This window comes from Gavia stellata, chromosome 3 (assembly GCF_030936135.1).
Source record: "Gavia stellata isolate bGavSte3 chromosome 3, bGavSte3.hap2, whole genome shotgun sequence".
In the NCBI taxonomy this organism is placed as follows: Eukaryota; Metazoa; Chordata; class Aves; order Gaviiformes; family Gaviidae; genus Gavia; species Gavia stellata.
In genome coordinates, this window is record NC_082596.1 from 101188151 (window position 1) to 101208590 (window position 20440).

The following is a 20440-nucleotide window of genomic DNA, read 5'->3' on the forward strand; positions in this document are numbered from 1 at the left end:
GGATGGGATGTCAAGGTGAGTTCTGCCCCTTGGCAAAAGTTGCTCATTGGAAAAAGTTGGATCTTAATTTTTTTAGGAGTCATCTTGGCATTATACAAGAACAACTAACTCTAGTACTGGGGGCAAACTCTGTTGGTGCTGGGACATAACCCAGTGCTGAGAGTTTATTAAATCACTATATCCCTGTTTAACAAAGAACTACAAAAATTGAACAAAGATACAGAAACACCTGATGGTCTGAACACGGAGTCCCGTTTTGGAGAAGAAAGAATAATGTATTAGCAGTGGAACACATTTCCTAGAAATGGACTCCAGACAGAGAAAAGACCTGTTTGCCAGCTTCTAGCAAAGAACAACAAAATTCACTTTCTGAACAAAGGCATTGGGTATTTTTTTCCTCCCCTCTGGAATTGCCAGCCAGACTCCAGAGGAGCAGAGAGGAGGGAGTACCTTGAGGTGCTCCATGAATGCAGTATTTCATGCAAAGGAATCTTTATTATGCTCTTCTTTTGCACTGCTGCAGCAGCATCAAGTGGCACATAAAATCTGGCTGTATTTTTTAATGGTTTTAATAGCTAAGGTGCGTGACTCCAATGTGTGTTTTACAACTGTAAAGTACTAGAAACATTCACTCCTGGGACAGAGTGGTCAGATCTTAAGGATTCCTATCTGGAGCAATAAGCAAAAATTTTTTCAAGATATTTGGGTTTCCTACATTTCCAGGTTCTATGCAGCACTTCTGACGGCAATGGGATTTGAGGGTGGGAGGAACCCAGATGTGTTGTTAAAGCGGAGGCTTAAAGACACTGCCATTTTTTACAAATATTTGTTTCTCCTTCTTGCTTGTTTTGATTGTTTGGGATTTTATTAAAGCATCTCTCTTCTTTCTTTTTCCTTTGTTTTACTTTTTCTTTTTTTTTTCTGTTTTTTCTCTTCTCTCTTCCTTTCTCCCTTCCTTCTCCTCCTTCTCTTCTCCTCCTTCTTTCTCTTCTTCTTTCTCCTCTTTGTTCTCCTTTTTCCTTTTTCCTTTTTCCTTTTTCCTTTTTCCTTTTTCCTTTTTCCTTTTTCCTTTTTCCTTTTTCCTTTTTCCTTTTTCCTTTTTTTCCTTTTTCCTTTTTCCTTTCTTCTTTTTTCTTTTTTCCTTTCTCCTTTTCTGACATTTGTTGTAGTTATTCATAGTGATTAATAATGCATGGTCCCAGTATGCTAACACCCATCCCCAGGCTGCTTGCTACTACAATAAGGCTTACCTCTGCTACACAGCTACTGTACTTGTGGCTTCCAGCTCAAATTTACTTATCAACTTGTCACAATTATTATACTTCCAGGGCTGGCATTGAAATAGATTCTTTACCCTTTGTACAGAAGAGTGTAGCTGGGTAAAACAAATGAACCTAACAGGAAAATTGTTAACCTTACTGTGTGTAATGTATGTCCCAAAGGGAGAGATTCCTTGACTCCTTTAAAAAACAATCTTCTAAGGAGGATTCCTAAAAAGACTATTAAGAAATAGCTTTGTACACCTCCGTCTCTTCTGAGGTGTCCTACTTCCATCAGGGAGGAAATATCCTCTGAAGCTCACGATATCTCTAATCTCTGTGCCTACCAAATTTTCCCTCCTCCCTGCCAAAAGTAAAACATCTGCTCATTTGTGTAGGGCCTATCCAAGAGCACCCGTCCGTCCCTGCGCTGGCTGTACTAACAGCACAGTGCTAACCCAGCAGTGGCATTTAGGAGCTGCTTAATGCACCCACACATACAGCGATGTGTATGTCCACTGGGGATCAAGGGAAAAACTAAACTAGGTGGAGATGGGGGCTTCCCAGGGACTGGGCAGGGGAGGAGGAGGAGTGTGGTTTGAGCAAGCCCTGGTCCCTGTTAGTCGCTTGAAAGGAACAGCAGCAGACTCGGATAGCCGGAGGAGGAGCACTCATGTTTTGCCGAATGAACTTGCTGTACCTATCTCTCGCTCTCCCTCTGTTGCTGTAATCCCTCTCTGGTGTGGCAGTTTTACCCAGAATTAAACACAGCTTGCCTCCGTGCCTGACAGGCCCGGAGCTGACATGCTAAGGAGCTGAAGCATATGTTAAAAATAACTCACTTTGAATGTGCGCGTGTGTGGCCACAGTTCTGTGTTTTAGACGGCTCATTCTTTTGCTACTGCGTAAATAAGAATTTAGCAAGTTTTAACAAACACTGCACTCTGCTTTTTGCCCCTGTAAAGCATGTGTGTGTGTGGCAGGGGACATCCCATACATGCCCATCCACACATGCTTCAGTGATGATGCATTTCGCTATGTAGAACTTCACTCATGTTTACTTACTTTCAAAGCCTTGTGATGCAGCACTGAAGGAGACCTGAGCTCCTTTAATAGCAACAGCAGCTATTTTGCTCCTCTTCTCCTGGCTGCCTATAAAGCCCAGAAGGTATAGAGCAGAGCTGAGCTGCAACTGAAATGAGCAGGAGCTTTAGGAGCCCAGCTTGGATAGCTACAGAAACAAAGGTGGTATAAGAAAGAAGTACCAAAGGGTTGCAGGCCTGTGCACTGTGAAGCAGGGGAAATAGGTATGTTTGGGCCATTAAACCTTCTGTAAAAGGGAGCTTTCTTTAAAAATAATGTCTTCCGGCAGTATTGTGGCTCAGTACCTAGCACTGAAATGCGGAGAGTTGGAGGCCCATGAAAGAGGGCCACTGTGAATTCTCTCCTGTCCTCTCCTGCCTCGAAGGCAAGACAGTCAGCAGCCCCTGTTCAGTGCCTGATATTTTCTGAGCTGCAAAAGACGACTATAAAAAATTCACCCTGTGCCTGATGCTAACAGTGCAGCAACCTCCAGGCTTTCTGAATTCTCAGGCTGGATTTTCCCATGTCCATGTGCTGTTAGAGAGAGGGGACACAGACATGCCAACAGCATGATGTCACGCAACCACTTTGTCTTTCACAGAGCAATTGGCTGTGAAATGTCCTAGAGTGAGGGCCAGGGCCTCCTACACCCAAAGCACACGTGAGCATTGGGGAGTGAGGCAACCACAAAGAACTGGCTGCAGAGCGTGGTTCAGGCTGCCAACTCCTGGAGCAAATCAGAGCAAAAGGAACCCTGAGCCAGCTGATGCTGCTGGCAGAAGCACCCTCCTGACAGCATAAAAAGAGGTTATCTTCTCTACATGGCTCCTGGTCCTGACGTGCACCCAAACACCCTCCTGCCTCTCCGTGGGTTGGGTTAGCACCAGAGATCCTGCAAAGAGTGCTCTGCCAGGCATTTGTGGGCTTTTGGTAATGAGCCTTTGGATAACATTGAATCTTCTTCCTTAGAGACTCTAACCCAGAGAATGAAATCAGCATTGAACATTATCCCTTCTGAGAAAAGGCTGACATTACAGATATCCCAACTATGAGCCAAAGTTGGCCCTACTTTTTCATTGCAGCCAGAAATGTGTGCTCAAGATGTAGATAAAAGTCAAATGGCCAAGCCATCCTAAGAGGACTTCCCTAGAATATTGATAAACATAGTACTGAACCTACGTAAGGATTCTTTTGCCAGCAACCTTAGCCATGTAATGCCAAAGTTATTCAGCTTTATAGCGCTCTAGTGTCAAGGTGACAGATGTATGTATATGAGACTAGTGTGGCTGGTGCTGTCAGGTGTTTAGATGCGTGATTACAATTAAGCTCCACTAGCTCCTGTCAGAAGTAACAATTCCTTTGCTCTCCCATTTGCATTTTGGTTTTTGTTTCAGAATATTAGGGAACCTGTCCTCTCTTCCAAGAAAACATTGGAAATTGCTCACTGTGCTCTTGAGGGCTCTGCCCATCTTCCCAGGCTTCCTCATGGGTTCAGGATTTATGCAACTGTTAGCAAGCACCAAACCCGGCTTGTCTGTCAGAAGCAAACAATGTTCTCCTGTATTTACTGTTTGTAACATCTGCAAATTATCCTGACTTCTAGGATAACCCTTCCCTGGTATCCCTGCTGTGTCTACAGGGATGCAGGCAGTACCCCAGAATGCCTTGTTCTCATGAGTAAGAAAGATAGTGCAGCAGCCTGCCCCTCTTGCTGTGGGGGAGCCTCTGTGTGTGCCTTGCACGGGCTCTGGGCTGAAAGGACCTTACGTGCTCCTCAGCAGCAGGTACAGGTACTCACTCATCAAGCAGCAGGTAGATTAGGGTGTCTTGTGGCTTTGCAAGCAAGAGAGACTTTTGTTTGGAAGGGCGAGCAGGTTTTTGCACGTTGGGGCTTCAGAAAAGGGAGAATACCAGAGGCTTGGTACTTTGCCGAACCTGCTATGAGGTGCTGGTGATGGGGTTTCAATAAGGATGTCTTGCAAAAGCCCCATTGCCTCTTTGGGATCTTATCTGGTTCCTATACGCAGATGTACTGGAGAGTGATTCTGCAACTTCCCCATGTGCACGTGGCGTACACGGTCATGGTGGGGCAAAGCCCCCGCCACAGCACAGCTCCTTCTGTCCCTAACAGGGTCCTACACTGACGTGCAACTTCCAGTGAAGATGGTAGTGTCAGTTCCTAACTATGTTAAAATAGTAATCTCTGCCCCCTCCCACCTTTCTGAAGGAGGTAAAGGAGGTATTTTAAAAAGTAGCCCTTGTTAACAGTTTTCAAGGATGTCAGTTCAATTATTTGGCTTGCTCTGCTGCTTTGTTTGTGTGGACTGCTTTTTAAAAAAAACAATTATATCAAAACTAGAAGCAAAATATCAACTGTAGAGGCAAGCTGGGTCATACCCAGTTGCACTACAAAGAACAAGAATATGTTCAGCTCTCAGATTGCAATTGTTAGCAGGCGCAAGACACTCATCTCTGTTACCTCTATAGGCTCTTCTCTCTAGACTGGCTTTCCTTTGACGGCTTATGTTTGAAGAGTCCAGTGCTTTATCTTCTAGTGTTTTCTATGCATTTTGCTCTCTTATTCTAGTCCTTTTTTCTTCTGTAGGTCTTCCCCTTCTGTTGCATCCCTCACTGATCTGAATGGGTTTCATGGGTTACAGCATCCCTGGCCGTCAGGGCAAAGTGGGCTATTTATGTGCACTGAACATCTGCCAAATGGAAATTCATGTGCACCGAATAATCTCTTGGATGAAGCACAGTATCTCCAGATTTCTTAGAAACATGGATGTTGTGGCAGCTCAAAAGCTTCAGATTCAAGGATAGAGTTGTCCTTTCCCAGAATGTAGCAGTGTTCAGATCTGGGATTATCTCTACATCAGCTGTATAAAAATAAGTAAGCAGGAAAATGAATGCCCTTGTAAGTTTAATTTTGAAGTTCTTAAATAGTAGGAATGGAAAATATGGAAGTCTGTCTCTCGGTCTGCCATGGTTGCTTTTCATTACCCTATTTTTGAATGAGAGAGTCTGACTTTCAGCCTAAAATATGAAATGAAGAATAGATTTGAGAATGAGATAAGGAACTCAGCCTTCTCACAAGTGTCATTTCTGTCTAAGCTGCTGGTTGGCTTCCAGATATAGTTTGGCTCTACCTCAGGCTCAAAGGGTGGATCCTCACACAACTTTGAATCCTGGCAATGTACGTGTTTACATGTAGCCTATCTGTCTAGATGCTTTTTATAGTTGGCAGAGTAAAACAGGCTTGTCTGGGGTGTGATTTGTCTTACTGTGAGGTAAACTATCATGTGTGGTACTTTGGAGGTGTGTCATACTTTGGGACCCATTTGGCTATCCAGCCCAGATGTGCACATCTGTACTCTGGGTGTCCAGAGTTGGTTCCCACTCCATCCATGAGGAGCGGACACCTGGGAGGAACCAAGCATTGGGTATCTGCTGGTGGACTGACTTGTATTTCTTCCATCTGTGTGGACTTGTGTGAAAGAGCGCTTGGTCTCTGCTTGTTGTTGCAGTAGTGCAGTGAGAAGAATGAGGTTCTGCTCTGTTAAAGAGCCCCAAAGCCAATGTCTGGGCCCCAGTGGGCACTTGTGTGCAAGTGATGAGGGTGGTGGCTACATCTGAACTGGGGAAGGGTCTCTTACCCACACTTACCAACAGTGTAGCTGACCCCAAGGCAAGGAGCAAGCTGGAGTGCAGCTTGCTGCACTAGGATAAGCAGTGGTAAACAAAGAAGTCCTGGGACAGCCCCTGCTCATGCTGCCAGGGCTACACTCCTGGCAGTGCCCGAGCCACTGAGACTGAAGCTTGCTGGAGCAAGATGAGTGGGGGTGTCTGCACAGGCTAGTGCTGGGTGGTGTTGCATGTATTCGTGTGGCCGTACTGCCAAGTGACTGGGCACTGTGTGAAGGTCTGAGGGAGGTAGGTGCTATCTGCCCACTAAAACTTGCCCACTAAAACAGAGGACTGCCAGGAAATTAACAAACTGTCAAATCAAGGTGAACCTCTTCACCTCTTTCTCCAGGTCGCTACCCACAGCAAAACAAAGGCACCTACATCCCAATCCTAGTAGGTGATGTGCTGAGACCTGGCAAGTGGGGAGCCAAGATTACCCACAAGGAGAACAACTCCATTCGCCTGTCCATCATGTCCTCTGCCACCTGCATTGCTGGGAAGTTTCGCCTGTACGTTGCTGTCTGGACTCCCTTTGGCATCCTCCGGACACATAGAAACTCGGCAACCGACACTTACATCCTGTTCAATCCCTGGTGCCAGCGTAAGTACCTTATCAGAGTCAAAGGTTCATATTTTCTGCTGCTGGGCTCATTGGGTTTTGGGAGGGGGTGGTCCAGGAAGGGAAGCTTGGTACCAAGGAGGTTGGAGACATGCCAGTTTGCATCTGGAAATTATGTAGTAACTCTGCCAAGAGGCAAGTCTTTCAGGCTGGGGAATAGCCCTGTGTGAGCGGGACTCCATGCTGCAGACCTGTGCCTGTGCTGTAGCTGCACTCTGCAGTTTTATGAGGCCAAGCCTGTGTTTACCAGCTCGGGCAGTGTGATGATGCTCCATTTCTCATAGTAAATATACCCTAAGGCTTTGCTCTGACTTTAAGAGGCATCAGCATGAGCCTCCTGCCTGCTTGTGTGTGCCTTAAACTGACATGTCAATACAAGCATGGTTTTTTCCAGGATTTGGTGTGGGGCAGGATGTGGCAGCATCCCATACTCTGTTGAGTTATATTGCTGATTGCTACATTTAGGATTGAACATCTGCAGCCAGAATCCTGCAGGAATTCAATGGGAGCTGCTGCTCCTGCACAGGCTGGCTGAAGTCAACCTGCTGTGGCATGACTGGTGGTGCCTTCCCGCCGCTACGCAACATTTGCCCTTATAACTTCCCTTTTAGTGGCAACTAATTACCAGCAACCCTGTAAAGAACAGAACATTTTGCAAGTGAACCTTTTTTTATAATCCGGTGGGTTGAAGAACAATTTATTTTTTTTAAAATCTCCCTGGATCCTGGGTAAAATCGGCTCTTGCGCTGACAGAATTGTATTTTACCCAATGAACTCCATGTGTGGCTTTAAGGAGAGGGCAAGAAGGACCAGAGAGGTCTGCCTCAGCCTTCTGACAGGCTGTAGCACTGTGTCTCAGCTTCCAACACTTTTAAGGCTCCAAGTCATACATATTGCCATATATTTAGGTCACCAGCTAACTTTAACATTCTCCTGCCACCCTTCCTTCATCTTTCAATTTTTAACCAGAGTATTTGCATCAAATAATCCCGTACAAAACAAGGGCCATCCTACCGTGTGACGAGTAGGTTTAACATTATTAATAGAGTCCATTATTCAGCTGCACTACTGTCAGTACATCGAATGATTTGTGCTGAATTCATTACTTGCCCCTGGTCCAAGGGAATATAAGCAATGATTAGCTTATGAATTATTTAGGAAAATATATGTTAATGCTGAGTAAAGCGGGGTTAGTTAAGCGGGAACAGGAGAGAAGGGCAGGGCCCAAGGCCCTGCAACACAGTGAGATACTTCTGAAAGCATCATAGAGGTAGGTACCATAGAGCAGCACGGCAAGGGTTTAGTCTGGGAGAGGAGGGAGAGTGTGTAACAGAAAGAGAGGAATCATTGCCAAAGATATGACCCACTGGTGAGCGGACAAAACTGCTGAAGGTTTCTGAAGGCATCATCAGCCTGTCACAGCTCCAGCTAGGGAGGTGCGATTCTGCATGCCAAGGTAGAGCATCCCTTGGCTTTAGTCCTGGGTATCATAACAGCCAGTTTGTTAGCTAGCACGGTGACTCTGCAGTGGCTCAGTATCTCTTTGGAAAGGGATAAACCCCGAAGCAAAAGCTTCTTAAATTGCCTCAGGTTGCCTCATGACTAACATACAATCACCTAGGGCTGCATGCAGCCCTAATGTGGAGAAAAAATGTGATGTGGGGGGCTTGGCTACCCCACTGTGGTGTGACTGGGACCAGACAGGCTGATTCAAGGTGCTAGTCAGGGGGTGGGAAGGAGAAAATCAATCCCTTCTTCACACTTCCTTCCCCACCAGCCCTCTGTGATGGCTGATCCACCTGCGTTCATGGCACAAGGGTGCTTTGCTCTCCTATGCCCTCCCTCCCTCACACCTGAGCTGAATGGGGCCAAAAGCCAACAAGATTAAAAGTACAGCATGGGAGCAAACCCCTAGGGAGCAGTTGTATCCAGCAGCAGCCATCGGCATGGTTGATGGAAAAGCTCTGCTTCAGGAAAGCAAAAGAGAGTCTCTGGGCTGCAAGGAAGGCAACTTGGGGTCAGCCCTGGAAGATCACATTTTTGTCTTCAGCTTATGTGTTCAGGTGTGTTTCAATGACTTCAGGTCCTGTCCCTTGCTGACTACTGTAGTTTTTGTTTTCTGCGTGTTTCATTTGGATTTATTCTCATTTCTTGTCCCTACTTTTACTCCTGGGTAGTTTGGGCTAATTAGCTCCTATATCTGCTTTTTTCCCCCCTTTCCTTGTGTTAGAAAACTAGGGACTGTTTCTCCATGCTTTATCCCCTGGCTGGAAAAGATTGTTCAGTGGAATGACAAAAGGGTATAAAAACTCAGGCAGTTAAAGTGCAGAGAAAACAATAGTTTGAAAATCTCCCAGACTGGTTTGCTGGGTTAATAGCTAAGCAGAAAATCTGAGTGAAAAGCCTCATTAAAAAGAGAGAAGGCTGATGCCAGGAATGAATGGGGATTGTTATAGCAGGGAGCAGAGTATGGGCTCTGTCAGTGTCTAGTGCAGCTTTCCGACTCATCATTTTGGAGAAACATCAGTGTGTCGGTATGAGCTTTTCTTTAAGACAGAGGCATTTGTGCCCTTTCTTATTACTCCTTTTCTCACTGCAGTTCAGTTTTGACATATCTTCCCAGCCAGGGACATAGGTTTTTTTCTGCTGTTTCAGAACAAGTTGGAATACTTTACCAGTCAAGCTAGAGTACTCTGCTTCCAAAATCGTCAGATGCTTTTATATATTTTAATCCCCTTAGCTACATTTAAGGCTGAGCACCAAGAATAAAGATGCAGATGCAGGGCCTGATCCTGCAAAATAATATACAGCAGACCCAAACATTTGGGAATTCAGCATGCTAGTGGATTGACATCTCAGATACTCAGGTGAAATTTGCATTACTTAATAAGCAAAGTAAAGCCTGTAAGGAGAGGCAGCATCCTTGCTGACATAGTTGGGGAAAAACAGATGTGCTTTTGGGCATGCAGAGCCCTCTTCAGTTCTGAAACAGAAGATAGAAATGGCAAGTAGTTAAGGATAACTTCTTGGAGTTTAACTTAACTCTTAGCAGTATCAGACTACATGAAAGCAGAGAAGGGCTCCTTTGATCTGGATGCTGTGAACTCTTTCCAAGGAGGTGCTGAGTCCCAGCAACTTTCTGCCGGGGAACATTCCGTGCTTATCAGAAAAAGACCTTGCATTGACTCGTGTGGCGCTCTCACAGGTGGAGATGCATAGTCTATGCAATTAAGTTGCAGACTCTCTGGGCTGAGGTGTGCGTCTCATTCACACAAACCTCCTGCAAAGTGCATTATATTTAAGCAATTAAATATAGTGCAACTTTATTGAGTCAGTTGCACATTCCTTCTGCTTAAATGTCCTAATACAGTTTAAGGATTAGTAAGATGTGCTTGACTTGGACTCCTTTCATGTGTTACCAGTCATCCAAATTTGGCCCAATAACATTTTCTTGCGTTTATAGCTAAATCTTAAATTTGATCTCTTCTATCATAGATTCCACGTGGGTAAAATTCACACAGAGCTTCATCCTTCTGCTACGTTAACGTAGGCAAGCACCTGCAGGCAGCATGCTGATCTTGGTCCTGGGTGAAGTGAGTTTTGTAGATAATGGCATTTAGCTCTTGCAGCTCTGTGTTTGCCACAGTGCTGTCCTCTTCCCAGCAAGAGCCCTGGGAGTTTTGTGGTTCCAGTGAGGCCCAGCCTCGCTTGCCTGGATTCCCATGGGAGCGTGTTGAAGGGAGGCTGGGTACTCAGGGCAAGCCGGCTGCCTCCACTTGCACCCATCTGCTGGTGCCGCTGCGCTCAGCGGTCACTGTCTGCACGAAGAAATAGCGTTTCCAACTCCAGGTGGTTGCTGTGCTGGGGATGGGGTGCCCCCATACTGGGTAGGGTCCTCTCATGCTCGTTCACCTTCCCAAATTGAAAGGGCTGCTTTGCGCTCCTCATCTCTTTTACAAGGAGCTTGTGTTCAGGAGGATCCCTCGCCTGCAGTATGTCTTCATGTGAAGTGTATTTTCACAGTATCCATCTTCAAACAGAGAAGCATGGAAGCTAATTTGCTTCTTTGTAGCATTGCTAGTATCTCAGTAATTTCCCAGCATAAAAGAAGTGAGTAAAAACACCCGTAAACTGCTAGAGAAAAAGAACAAACAAACCCAGCACATTTCCATGGAATTCTTCTGTTTGTTAGATGTCAGCCTCCACTTGCACAAAATAATTAGGAGTTGTACTATGTAGAGCATGCTTAGCATCAAAGTAGTCACAAATGCCTTGTATTTTCTTCTAAACAGTCTCAAGGGTAGTGAAAGCTGTCAAAAATCAAAGCAGCTGGCTTCTCTGTGAAACACAGAAGCCCTTTCTACTTTATCAAAAAACACAAATATTTTAAAATAATTGACAGAAGTTAATCAATTTTCATCTGATTTAGCAAAGATCACGCCGTCTCAAAATAACATAAGCATCTCAATTGATACCAACCAGATCAATATTGATATTTTTAATCCCTGAAAGAAAACAACAGCTGTCAAGAAGGCATATACACACACTCCACTGAATGCGTAACTGTACAGAAGAAGGTGTGAGTTCGCCTTCTTTAAACGCATTCTCTGTACCATTTGTATGGATGTGCTTTAACAAAATCCAAAGCTCAGTGAGAGAATGCATATAATTGTTCAATCAGCAACTCAGGCAGATCCAGCCTAATGAAACAGGGCATAGATGATCTGTAACATCGGCAACATTTTTAGTGGGATGTTATGCAGAACTTGTTTAGGGAGGGAGCTCGACCTCAAGAAAGTCATGTAATATACAGTTTCATAAGTATGAGAGTTCCTGCTGGCATAAATGACCACAGCTTTTTGATTCACTGTCAAGTTTTAATGCTCTCTTTCACCTGGTAGCCTCTGAATATAATAAACCTGTGATCTTCTGCTTTGTGTCTGGGTACAGGTTGACTAGGTCATGGGTAGTGATAAGCCTATAAAGAAACTTCTTGATGGCCCAGCCCTTAGAAGCTGGGTGAATACCACCACCCTGCCAAACGCAAGAGTGGGTCTCAGACCTGCCCGCTTTAGGGACAACCTGATAAAACCTGCCCCTTCTCCATTTGCTCGGATTTGGACATAGTCTGCAGAGCCCGTACAGCAACCCTGTCAAAAGCATAATGGCAAGCACTGATGTCCTCAAATGCAATAAAGCCTTCGTACATCTAACACCTGCTTCCCTATCATTCCTTGCACACCAATGTGGAGGTCATTATGTTACATATCTATGCATAATTCCTTCTGTATGTATAGACATAGAGGTATAAATATATCTTCAGAGAAAACAAAACTTCCAGCAGGGTCAGGTGCGTAGACTGGCAAAACCCTTCACCTAGCTGAAGCCAGTGTGAGTTTTGCCATTGATTTTTTTCAGATGGCCCAGGTTTTAGCTTATTTTCAGCCAAATTGTAGTTTTATGGGCAAATGAAGAAGCTTTTGAGGATGAGGTTTACGAGGAAGTACAAAGCTGATTTGCATTTCAACAAAATACAGAAAATCAATAGGCTTTTAAAAGTGAAATGGTCCTCTAGTATTTTGTAGTGGGATGTTGAAGAAATCTGCTGTGGCAGCAGTGAGTGGTAGTTTTGTACTAGCCCGTATCAAACTATCAGAGGTTATTGCTTCCCTTTAATTTGCTATCTGGTACTACATTACTGATTTCCTCAAATTAATTTAGTTCCCATACTATTAATTGTTAAGCTGTATCTCTTAGTCTCTAAATACAAGCATTGGCACAGGAAAGAAATCTTCAACTATTCTAGCTTTACAGAATCACAATCTGCTTCATACTTACCTGAGAACATCTGAATAGTTTCATGTCATTCAGGGTTATTTATGAATGTTAACAATGGGGTATTTACATATGTGACTCATGTTTGTAGGGTGAGGGTCCATGCATACGATCTTGACTCTTGATGTAAGACCACTCTAGGATATATCCTTTGTATATGGTTTGATAAAGATCTCTTCCAACTACTTCCAGTTTTCACTTGGACACTTGAATTTCTCCTCATATTAGCTGGTCAGTCAAGATACATGGGGGAGGCATACTCCAGCCAATAACTTACGTACAGAAAAAGCAATCAAACCCTCCTGTTAAGACACTATAAAAACTGTATTCCTTTTTTTTTTTAATCCACTACAGATTTTTCTTTAGATCTCTCAACTTGAGCTGGTTTCCATTAACATTAATAGGTTTGAAATTGTTCTTTGATCTGTTTGTACGGATGCAGAATCGCGTCATGGTGCTTCAACTTTTAAATTAGTGGTACACAGTAATAATAAAATTCTTGATAAGATGTGACATTTTAATCATACTTTACAGATCCTGAGAAAACAGGCAGGAGTTGTCAGCATTTTTACATCTTGCATGCTTTTAAGTTGTGTATCATACTTCTAACTGGGGTCACTACTTCCTTGGTCTTGTACTCTGATGAAGCAAGTAATGCTTTGTTTGATGGAAGAGGGGTACTTTTCATCAAAGATGACTGTATTATATGCTAAGATTTTTTTTATCTGTTGTATATGAAAACTAAGTGACTGTGTTAACATTTATTTTCGGTAAACTGACACAGAGGATGCTGTGTATCTGGATGATGAGAGGGAAAGGGAAGAATACGTCCTGAATGAAGTTGGTATTGTTTTCCATGGAAACATCAACGACATAAAATTAAGAAGCTGGAGTTACGGTCAGGTGAGCTATTTAGACCTTCTCTTCTGCTCCCAGTAGGAAAGCAACTGAGTTTAATTGACACCAGACTGTGGTTGAGACTGTGGGCTCTGGAGTGCATTATTGGTCTCTCCGCTTCAGAAAGACAAGGGGCATAATTTTAAAATTGTATGAAGTGGGTATATGTCTAATCCAGAAAAGCAATGTTTTAATAGCTGATATTTAAAGATCTTGTTTTAGGGGTATATTTCAGATACTAAGAGGCTGCCTGTTGAACGTTATAATTATTAGCTGAGGTTTCCACAGTGCAGTAGTATTTCTGTTGCTATGTTGTTGCAGCTTCAGGATCAAACTGATTTGGTGAAAGAGTAGAGATTTTTTTTTCCCCCTTCATTTTTCAGCAATAGGTTGTATTGCTTTTTGACTCTTTCTTTTAGTTTTAGCAGCTTGGTGGGAATACTTCTGATCTTCTCGGAGGTCAGCTTGTCACAGGGTTCCTATGACAAACTGGGATTTAATACCCTCACCACAGTGACAAGGTGGGGAACCTCTCCTTTTGCTGCCTGGACTTGACAACATCAGTCTCCAGTGGCCTCCTGCAGCCTGGGGGAAGCACCCCCCACCAAGCTGGTGTGTGGTATTGATGTGCCTTCAATAACATCAGACTTATTGCTTTCCTGTTTTATCTCAATCTATTTGTAAGCACTAACCAGCCTGAAAATCCCTATGGGATGAAAGAGTTAAGTTGTTGTGTGAGAACAGGAAAAAGGCATTAAGGAGCAGAATCAAAACGAGCAAAACTAACCCTAGCTGTCACTCAGAGGGGCTCCAATGGACAGTTATTGGACATGGTGAACTCTGCTCATCTCACCTCCTGGATTTTCACAACAGCACAATTAAGAAAGTATTGAAGTATTTCCTTAATGCTATAGTGACGGATGCTTTCAGTTTTCATGGCACCTCCCCGGCGCAGCCTTGCAGAAGGGGCCTTCTTGCGTTGCTTTCTTTCCCTCAGCTAAAGACAATCTCAAAGCTTGAGCTGGATGGATTGCCAGCATGCTTGCCCTGGAGAGCTCTTTGAACTCACATCTCTCGTTTCCTTATCTAAGGGTACAATTTCATCTTTTTTCCTGCGGCAGCACTGCCTTAGGGAGTTCCTGCCTCTGCACCATTCCTTTGGTTGTGTCAGTGCCGTTATTCGCGGGGTCTGACTGTCATCCTGACTGAGATAAAAATAACCCTTAAATAAGGGGGGGGGGGGGCAATTCCATAAGCTGACGGTGCCTCTGATATAAAAGATGTGGAACCAGATCCTGAGGCCAAAGCTGGGTGTGCATTTAAGTTGACCAAAAATGCCCCCTCCTGGCCCTTCCTTCCCCCTGCAAGTGTTTGTGCAGCCGCGCAGTGAATCAGACTGGAGAGCTGATCTAGCTGAATAAGCATCTCCTTGATTTTCTTTTTTTCCCCTGGGTTATTGTTCGGGCTTGCTCTGTTCCTAGATTTGGGATTCACTCCGTGACAGATGTAAGGGGGAGGGAGAGAGGGGAATGAGTGGCTGAAAGTGGAAGGTGCTGCTTAAACCAGCTGCTGGATTTATGTCCTGAGATGCTAAATTTATGGCATATGGTGGCTTGGCCTGAGGTGCTTGTATTCTGCAAATCTGGCACCTTCCTGACACAAACACCAGCCTCCCTTGAGAAACTGCGTTATTTATTTGGTTTTGCTAGGAGGTAGCTCTGTCTGTGAGGTTAGGGCTGTTCCGTAGCCCTTTATCATGTACTTTCATTCCTGTGTTGTCTGAAATTGGAGGACCCGATTTCCACACTGTGCTGTGGTGCACCTTTTGCTGTCACTTGCCCATGTGAAAACTGAGTGTGGCATATGCACTTAAGGGGGCCCGAGCCAAAATTTTTAAAGGAAACAATCATTTTGTATGGGTGTAATAGATATCTCAAACTGCAAAGCAATGGAGAATTATTCTTCTGGTTCCCTCACTTTCAGTGAGATGGAGGATGTGATGGTTCTGGTCTTACCCTGACAATTTCCAACCATTAAAAACGTGCGTGTCCCTCATTTTCAGCAATCCTGGATGTTAAGAATAAGAACATTGCTGTGAGTAGAGTAAGAGTACTAGCAGCAAGGCCTATATTATGAATATATCATACAAGTATGCATTTTGTATTTATGATATATAGCCCTGTACCACAGTGTAAGTAAAAAGCATAAGGTCACATAAAGTCATAGAGGTGAAAGGTATATGGTCATATACAAAAATACAGATAGGCTTGTGCATGGTAAAATTCTTAGGATAAAAATTTGCTTTGAACAATGACAGCTGGAAGCTTTAACTCAGGTTGTAAATTAAAAAGGAACATACAGTTCAAAACTGGGTTACTAGTGGGAGATGATTCTCACAGCTGCTGTCTTTAATAAGCAGCATCAACATGAGAGGAGGCAAGGCAAGAAAAATGGACCAAGGAAGAACAAACAACAGACCAGTTGAAACATGGCTGTAATGAATGAGGTTGGAGGTGTTCCTTGTAACATGACTGTGATGCCTTTCCTCTAAGAAAGCGTAAATAGCCAGTCACTCAGAAAAGCCCACAGGGGATTCAGGGGAAATTTGGCTTTGGAAGAAATCTAGGCACGTAGGAATACTCTAACTGAGAAATGTCAGAAGTTGGATACTATATTGATCATTTAACGTTGTTTTCTTGTGAGAAAAATAAAATAAAACAGGTGGGCATAGAGTTCTTGTTGCCATTGCGAATTGTCTCATGTCAACACATTGAGCTGCATTAGCTTTGCAGCCCACTGTGCACATGTAATTTTGCGGCATGTGCATTTGGTCAGATCAGACCATAGGCAACGTGAGATCACATCTGCCTGCAACTGACTGAGAAATACAGCCCTAATTCAAACAGTGCAAAAGGTGATACAGCCCCTCTTACTTTGATTTAAATGAAAGGTCATCTATTAGAAACACGTGAGTATGAAAGAGGATGCCCACTGAAGGCCAGCCCGGCTAAATGCATTGCTCTGTAACACAGTGCACGTCTGTGTACAGACAGAACCCCTTTGCCTGTGTGTTTTCTCATGCCTTGTTTTCCATCTGCAGTCTTTCCCAGGTGGCTCTGCCAAAGTTTCTTGGTCCTGAATTTAGTTGATGTCCATTTCAGCTTGTGTTGAGCAGGCAGTGCCTGCGCCTGCCCCAAGTTCACTCACCTGTCCTGGCTGCCTACTGCTGCTCTGGTTCCTCTGACACTTCAGGGGTGTTCAGCCTTACAGGTGCTGTGTTTCTATTCCACTTCCCTCTAGATAGCATTTTGATGCCAAGAGTGAGAGCAGGAAACTGATTTAGTTTGATTTAATGTTTTTAAATCCCTGGATAGAGAAGGGCAAAACTGGCTTTAGAGTTAAGGCTACTCTGCATCCTACGCTACTGCAACAGTGTAAGGCAGCTAGACTTTACAGCTTGTCCTATCTCTTCTCTTGTTAATCCAGTCATTTCACAAGCATTCATGTCATTTTGTAAATGCTAAGGTGGAAAGCAACAACCCTGGTAGCAATTTCTTTCCTCTTTATTCTTTCTGTATATGCTGGCAAGATTGACAGCGTCTCATAAGCTGTAGATGAGAAAGATTTAATTTGCAGGGTAAACTTCTTATTGATTTAACACAGGTTTTAGGCACTGCTGATGACTTGAAGTGCAGAAAGCAGATTTTGATCCTCGTGAAAATGATAAATCATTGGGCGAGACCAGAAGAAAAGTGAACTTGAAGCAGGAAGGACAGCTATAAGGGCCCAGAGTTTACATTATCTGTTGTGAGGATTCTCCTTGGGAAGGAGGGTCAGCGTAGCACAGTCATTCACCCAAGATTATTTACCTCACATACCAGTGGAGTGCACTGGAGTGTCTACCATGCAATTATTCAGCTTCCCAGGGATGATACAATATTAGGAGTCGGTCCCTGGGAAACACTGATCCCTCTTTCCTCAAACACCATGAATTCAGTTTTGCTCAGACTATAAGGTGTTACTCACTAGTGAACGTCTGCTCCAGAGAAAGTAATTCAATGGAAGTGTGGGTGATAATGAGAGGTGTGCTGCCTTGGAGGATGTTTTCTGAAAAAGATCCATATGGCGGTGGTACCTTGAGCAAAGAAAGCCATGCAGGCTTGAGGCAGAGGCAAAGAAAAGGACTTTCCTTGGCCAGGAAATGGTCAAGGGTGGTGAAACTTGGTGGTGCCTCCACTTTCTCGGCCTATGCCAGAGCTTGGTTGCTGCCTGGGATGTCACTCCAAACACCCCTGTCTTCCCTGCAGCATCAGCAGCAGTCTTGACTCTTTGGGTCTTCCTTTTCAGCTCTCTGGCCTCACTCTCCCTTCTCCTCTGCCTCTCCCTGGGCTGGCAAAGCAGCAGCTTGGTCTGAGCTCTTGCTCACTTTCTTCAGGAGGCAAAACTCAGATTGCCCTTATCTGCCAAGGAGCCCTAAGCCAGGCTGGAGACTGTTGCAAAATCAATCCAGCTCTAGTAGCAGCATGAAAGCAAAAATGCTGTTAGCATGAATCATATCTTTAAGGATGCAAGCATAGAACATAAAACCTAACACAGCAAGGGGACGAGCTCCATGGAGTTTCTGTCACAGGCTTGAATGTTAATATAAGATTGTGTATCTAGAAGATATTTTTTTATTAATGTACGTTTCCCTGTCTCCTACTGTTTTCCAGGGGACAGAGGTATTTTCCTTTGCTATGCAGTTTCTTCTAAGGAAAATGAAATACATTGCAGGGCAAGCTCTGTGACAAATGGTTTCTGGTCTATTTAGGCACCTCTGCCCTCAATTCATTCTTGTGCTTGTTCATGCTGGATCGAAGAAACTGTACTTTTTCACTCTATTTTTGAAGAAGACTACTTTAGGTCACTTGGTATTTTTGATGTCTAAGTTTCATAGACCAGAATTAATCTATATAATCAGCTTTTGGCTTGTCAATTTTAAACAGATTTAAAAATTAATTTTAAAATGTAAGTGTCTTCAAATTAACTTTGGCAAACCACTTATTGTTCAACTTCCCAGCATTGCATTGGCTGCGTCAGAGAAGTCCTGAAGTTAATAGGTCTGGAATCTGTGAAGGACATGAAGTCCTCCACGAGCAGACTAGCTTCTTGTAGTTATTATTATAATATCTTCCTATTATATACTTGTTAGCACTTAAAATTTTATGTCCTGTCAGAAAGGCTGTGTTGTCATTTCAACCTTCTGGAAACCAGACTGAGATTGAATTGAAAATGACACTCCCTTTTCCCTCACAGCCTCTCACATTTTTTTGCCATACATGGATGATTATTCTACAAGAAAAGTTGTATTTTTAAACAGAGAACCTGACTTGACCAGCTGATCTTGAATCTGATCAGCTATTATAACAACAATGAAAAATACCTTTGCCTTTGCTTTCCAGAATAAAAAGTGCCTCAATTTTCCCTCTGTTTCCCTTTTTATTTTCTTTTGTCTAGTTTCAAGAAAACATTCTGGATGCTTGCCTGTTCCTGATGGACAAGGCAGAACTGGAGCTCTCTGGGCGTGGAAACCCAATCAAAATCTGCCGTGTTGCCTCTGCAGTGGTATGTAATGGATGCCTGATATGTGTCAGAAGAGACTTGTAAATCAAAGCCAAGTTGATTTATCTGGCCCTCATGCCCCAATGTGCTCACTCCAACATGTGCCAGATCAATTGTCCATTCTGACCTCTGGGGTCTAGCATTTTATTTCACTCCACTAAAGGTGAAATACTTACATTGGCTCATTCCCCTTTTCCTGAGAATGGTACCTCACTGGTAGGAAAGCCCCTTTTAGACATTGCACTCTAGGCATGATTGCATTACTTGTGACACTGTGCTCACTTTCTGGTAGCTGAGATAATTGAGAAGGCTACTTCTGCCATGGACAATAAGGCGGCATGATGGATGGAATTTGGGATGGGGAACTGAGAGACTTTATGTGGACTCCAGCACTAACCTCAATGGGGTCTTAAGACACTGCAATGGTGGTTGTTACTGTGTCTGATTTTTAAGCCCTGAATGGCCTCGTCAGGTTGAGAACATTTATGTGCACTACTTTGGCCCCAGAAGAAAACCCTGTGAGAGCTGTCCTCTTGAACATGGGGTCCACAAAACTTACTGCACTCAGAGTGGAAGTACCTAAAATAACCAGAAGCGAGGAGTAAGGAGAAGACTTTCCACATCTCCATACTTTCCGGCTGCTAGGCATCAGGAGTCATGCTGTGGGTGCAAGAGCAGCCCCATCCCTAATAGTCAAGATGGAAGACTCATCCAGAATGTGGAAGGCAGAGGCCGAGTCCTCTCCTCTGCCTTATAGAGGTCTGAACTGATGCCTTCTGCTTCCCAGAATAATACTCTAGTCATGGAGTCATTAGATGTTCTCCCAAGTCAGCTACTAAAATAGACTGTCCACAGCACATGGCTGCTGAAGACGGATGATCCTTTAACTCACTTATTACAGCATTTGCCCAGGCTTTAAGAGAATGAGCTCTTTGTCTAATATGACATTGAAATGGGATCTCCAGCCTCTCAGTGCCACATGCTGAATCTTGCATAGCATCATGTTAAATAGAATATGTTCAGCAAGAAGTATTGAGAACACTTCCACTTCTCTTTCTCTTTCAACCTTTTAGTTAGTTCTTTCACCCCAGACATTAGAAATATGGCTTCAGACCTTCAGATAGAAGTAAGAATTGAATGTGGATCCCTTATCACTGGACTAGTAGATGTAAAGGGTCCCTCATGCTGGGACTGTGGAAACCCTAAAGACAGAATAGCACAAAGTTTATGAACCCAAAGAGGGCTTGGATATTACTTAGGTTTTGAGCCACTCAATCATTTTAGGGAGGTGGACAAGTTCACCATTGGAAATCCAGGAGTCAATGGACTTTAGGTCTAATCTGCAGGATTAGGCCATAGCTGGGTGGGAGTTTTGGCTGTCTGAAATCTGGACCTCAGTAAGAAGTGGCCAGGAGTTGTTGAAGTCCAACCTGTGTTCCTTACCCTCATTCTTACTCAA

At 43.8% G+C, this 20440-nt stretch overlaps 1 protein-coding gene across 1 annotated transcript in view; it reads left to right on the forward strand.

Annotated features, from left to right (window-relative positions):
• The window catches only part of F13A1 (coagulation factor XIII A chain), a 59358-nt gene that overhangs the window by 12136 nt on the left and 26782 nt on the right, over positions 1-20440 (forward strand). The window contains exons 4-6 of the mRNA XM_059836235.1: positions 6379-6630; positions 13268-13386; positions 18877-18984. Coding sequence (XP_059692218.1) covers positions 6379-6630; positions 13268-13386; positions 18877-18984 — 479 coding nt within the window. The remainder of the gene's footprint in view (positions 1-6378; positions 6631-13267; positions 13387-18876; positions 18985-20440) is intronic.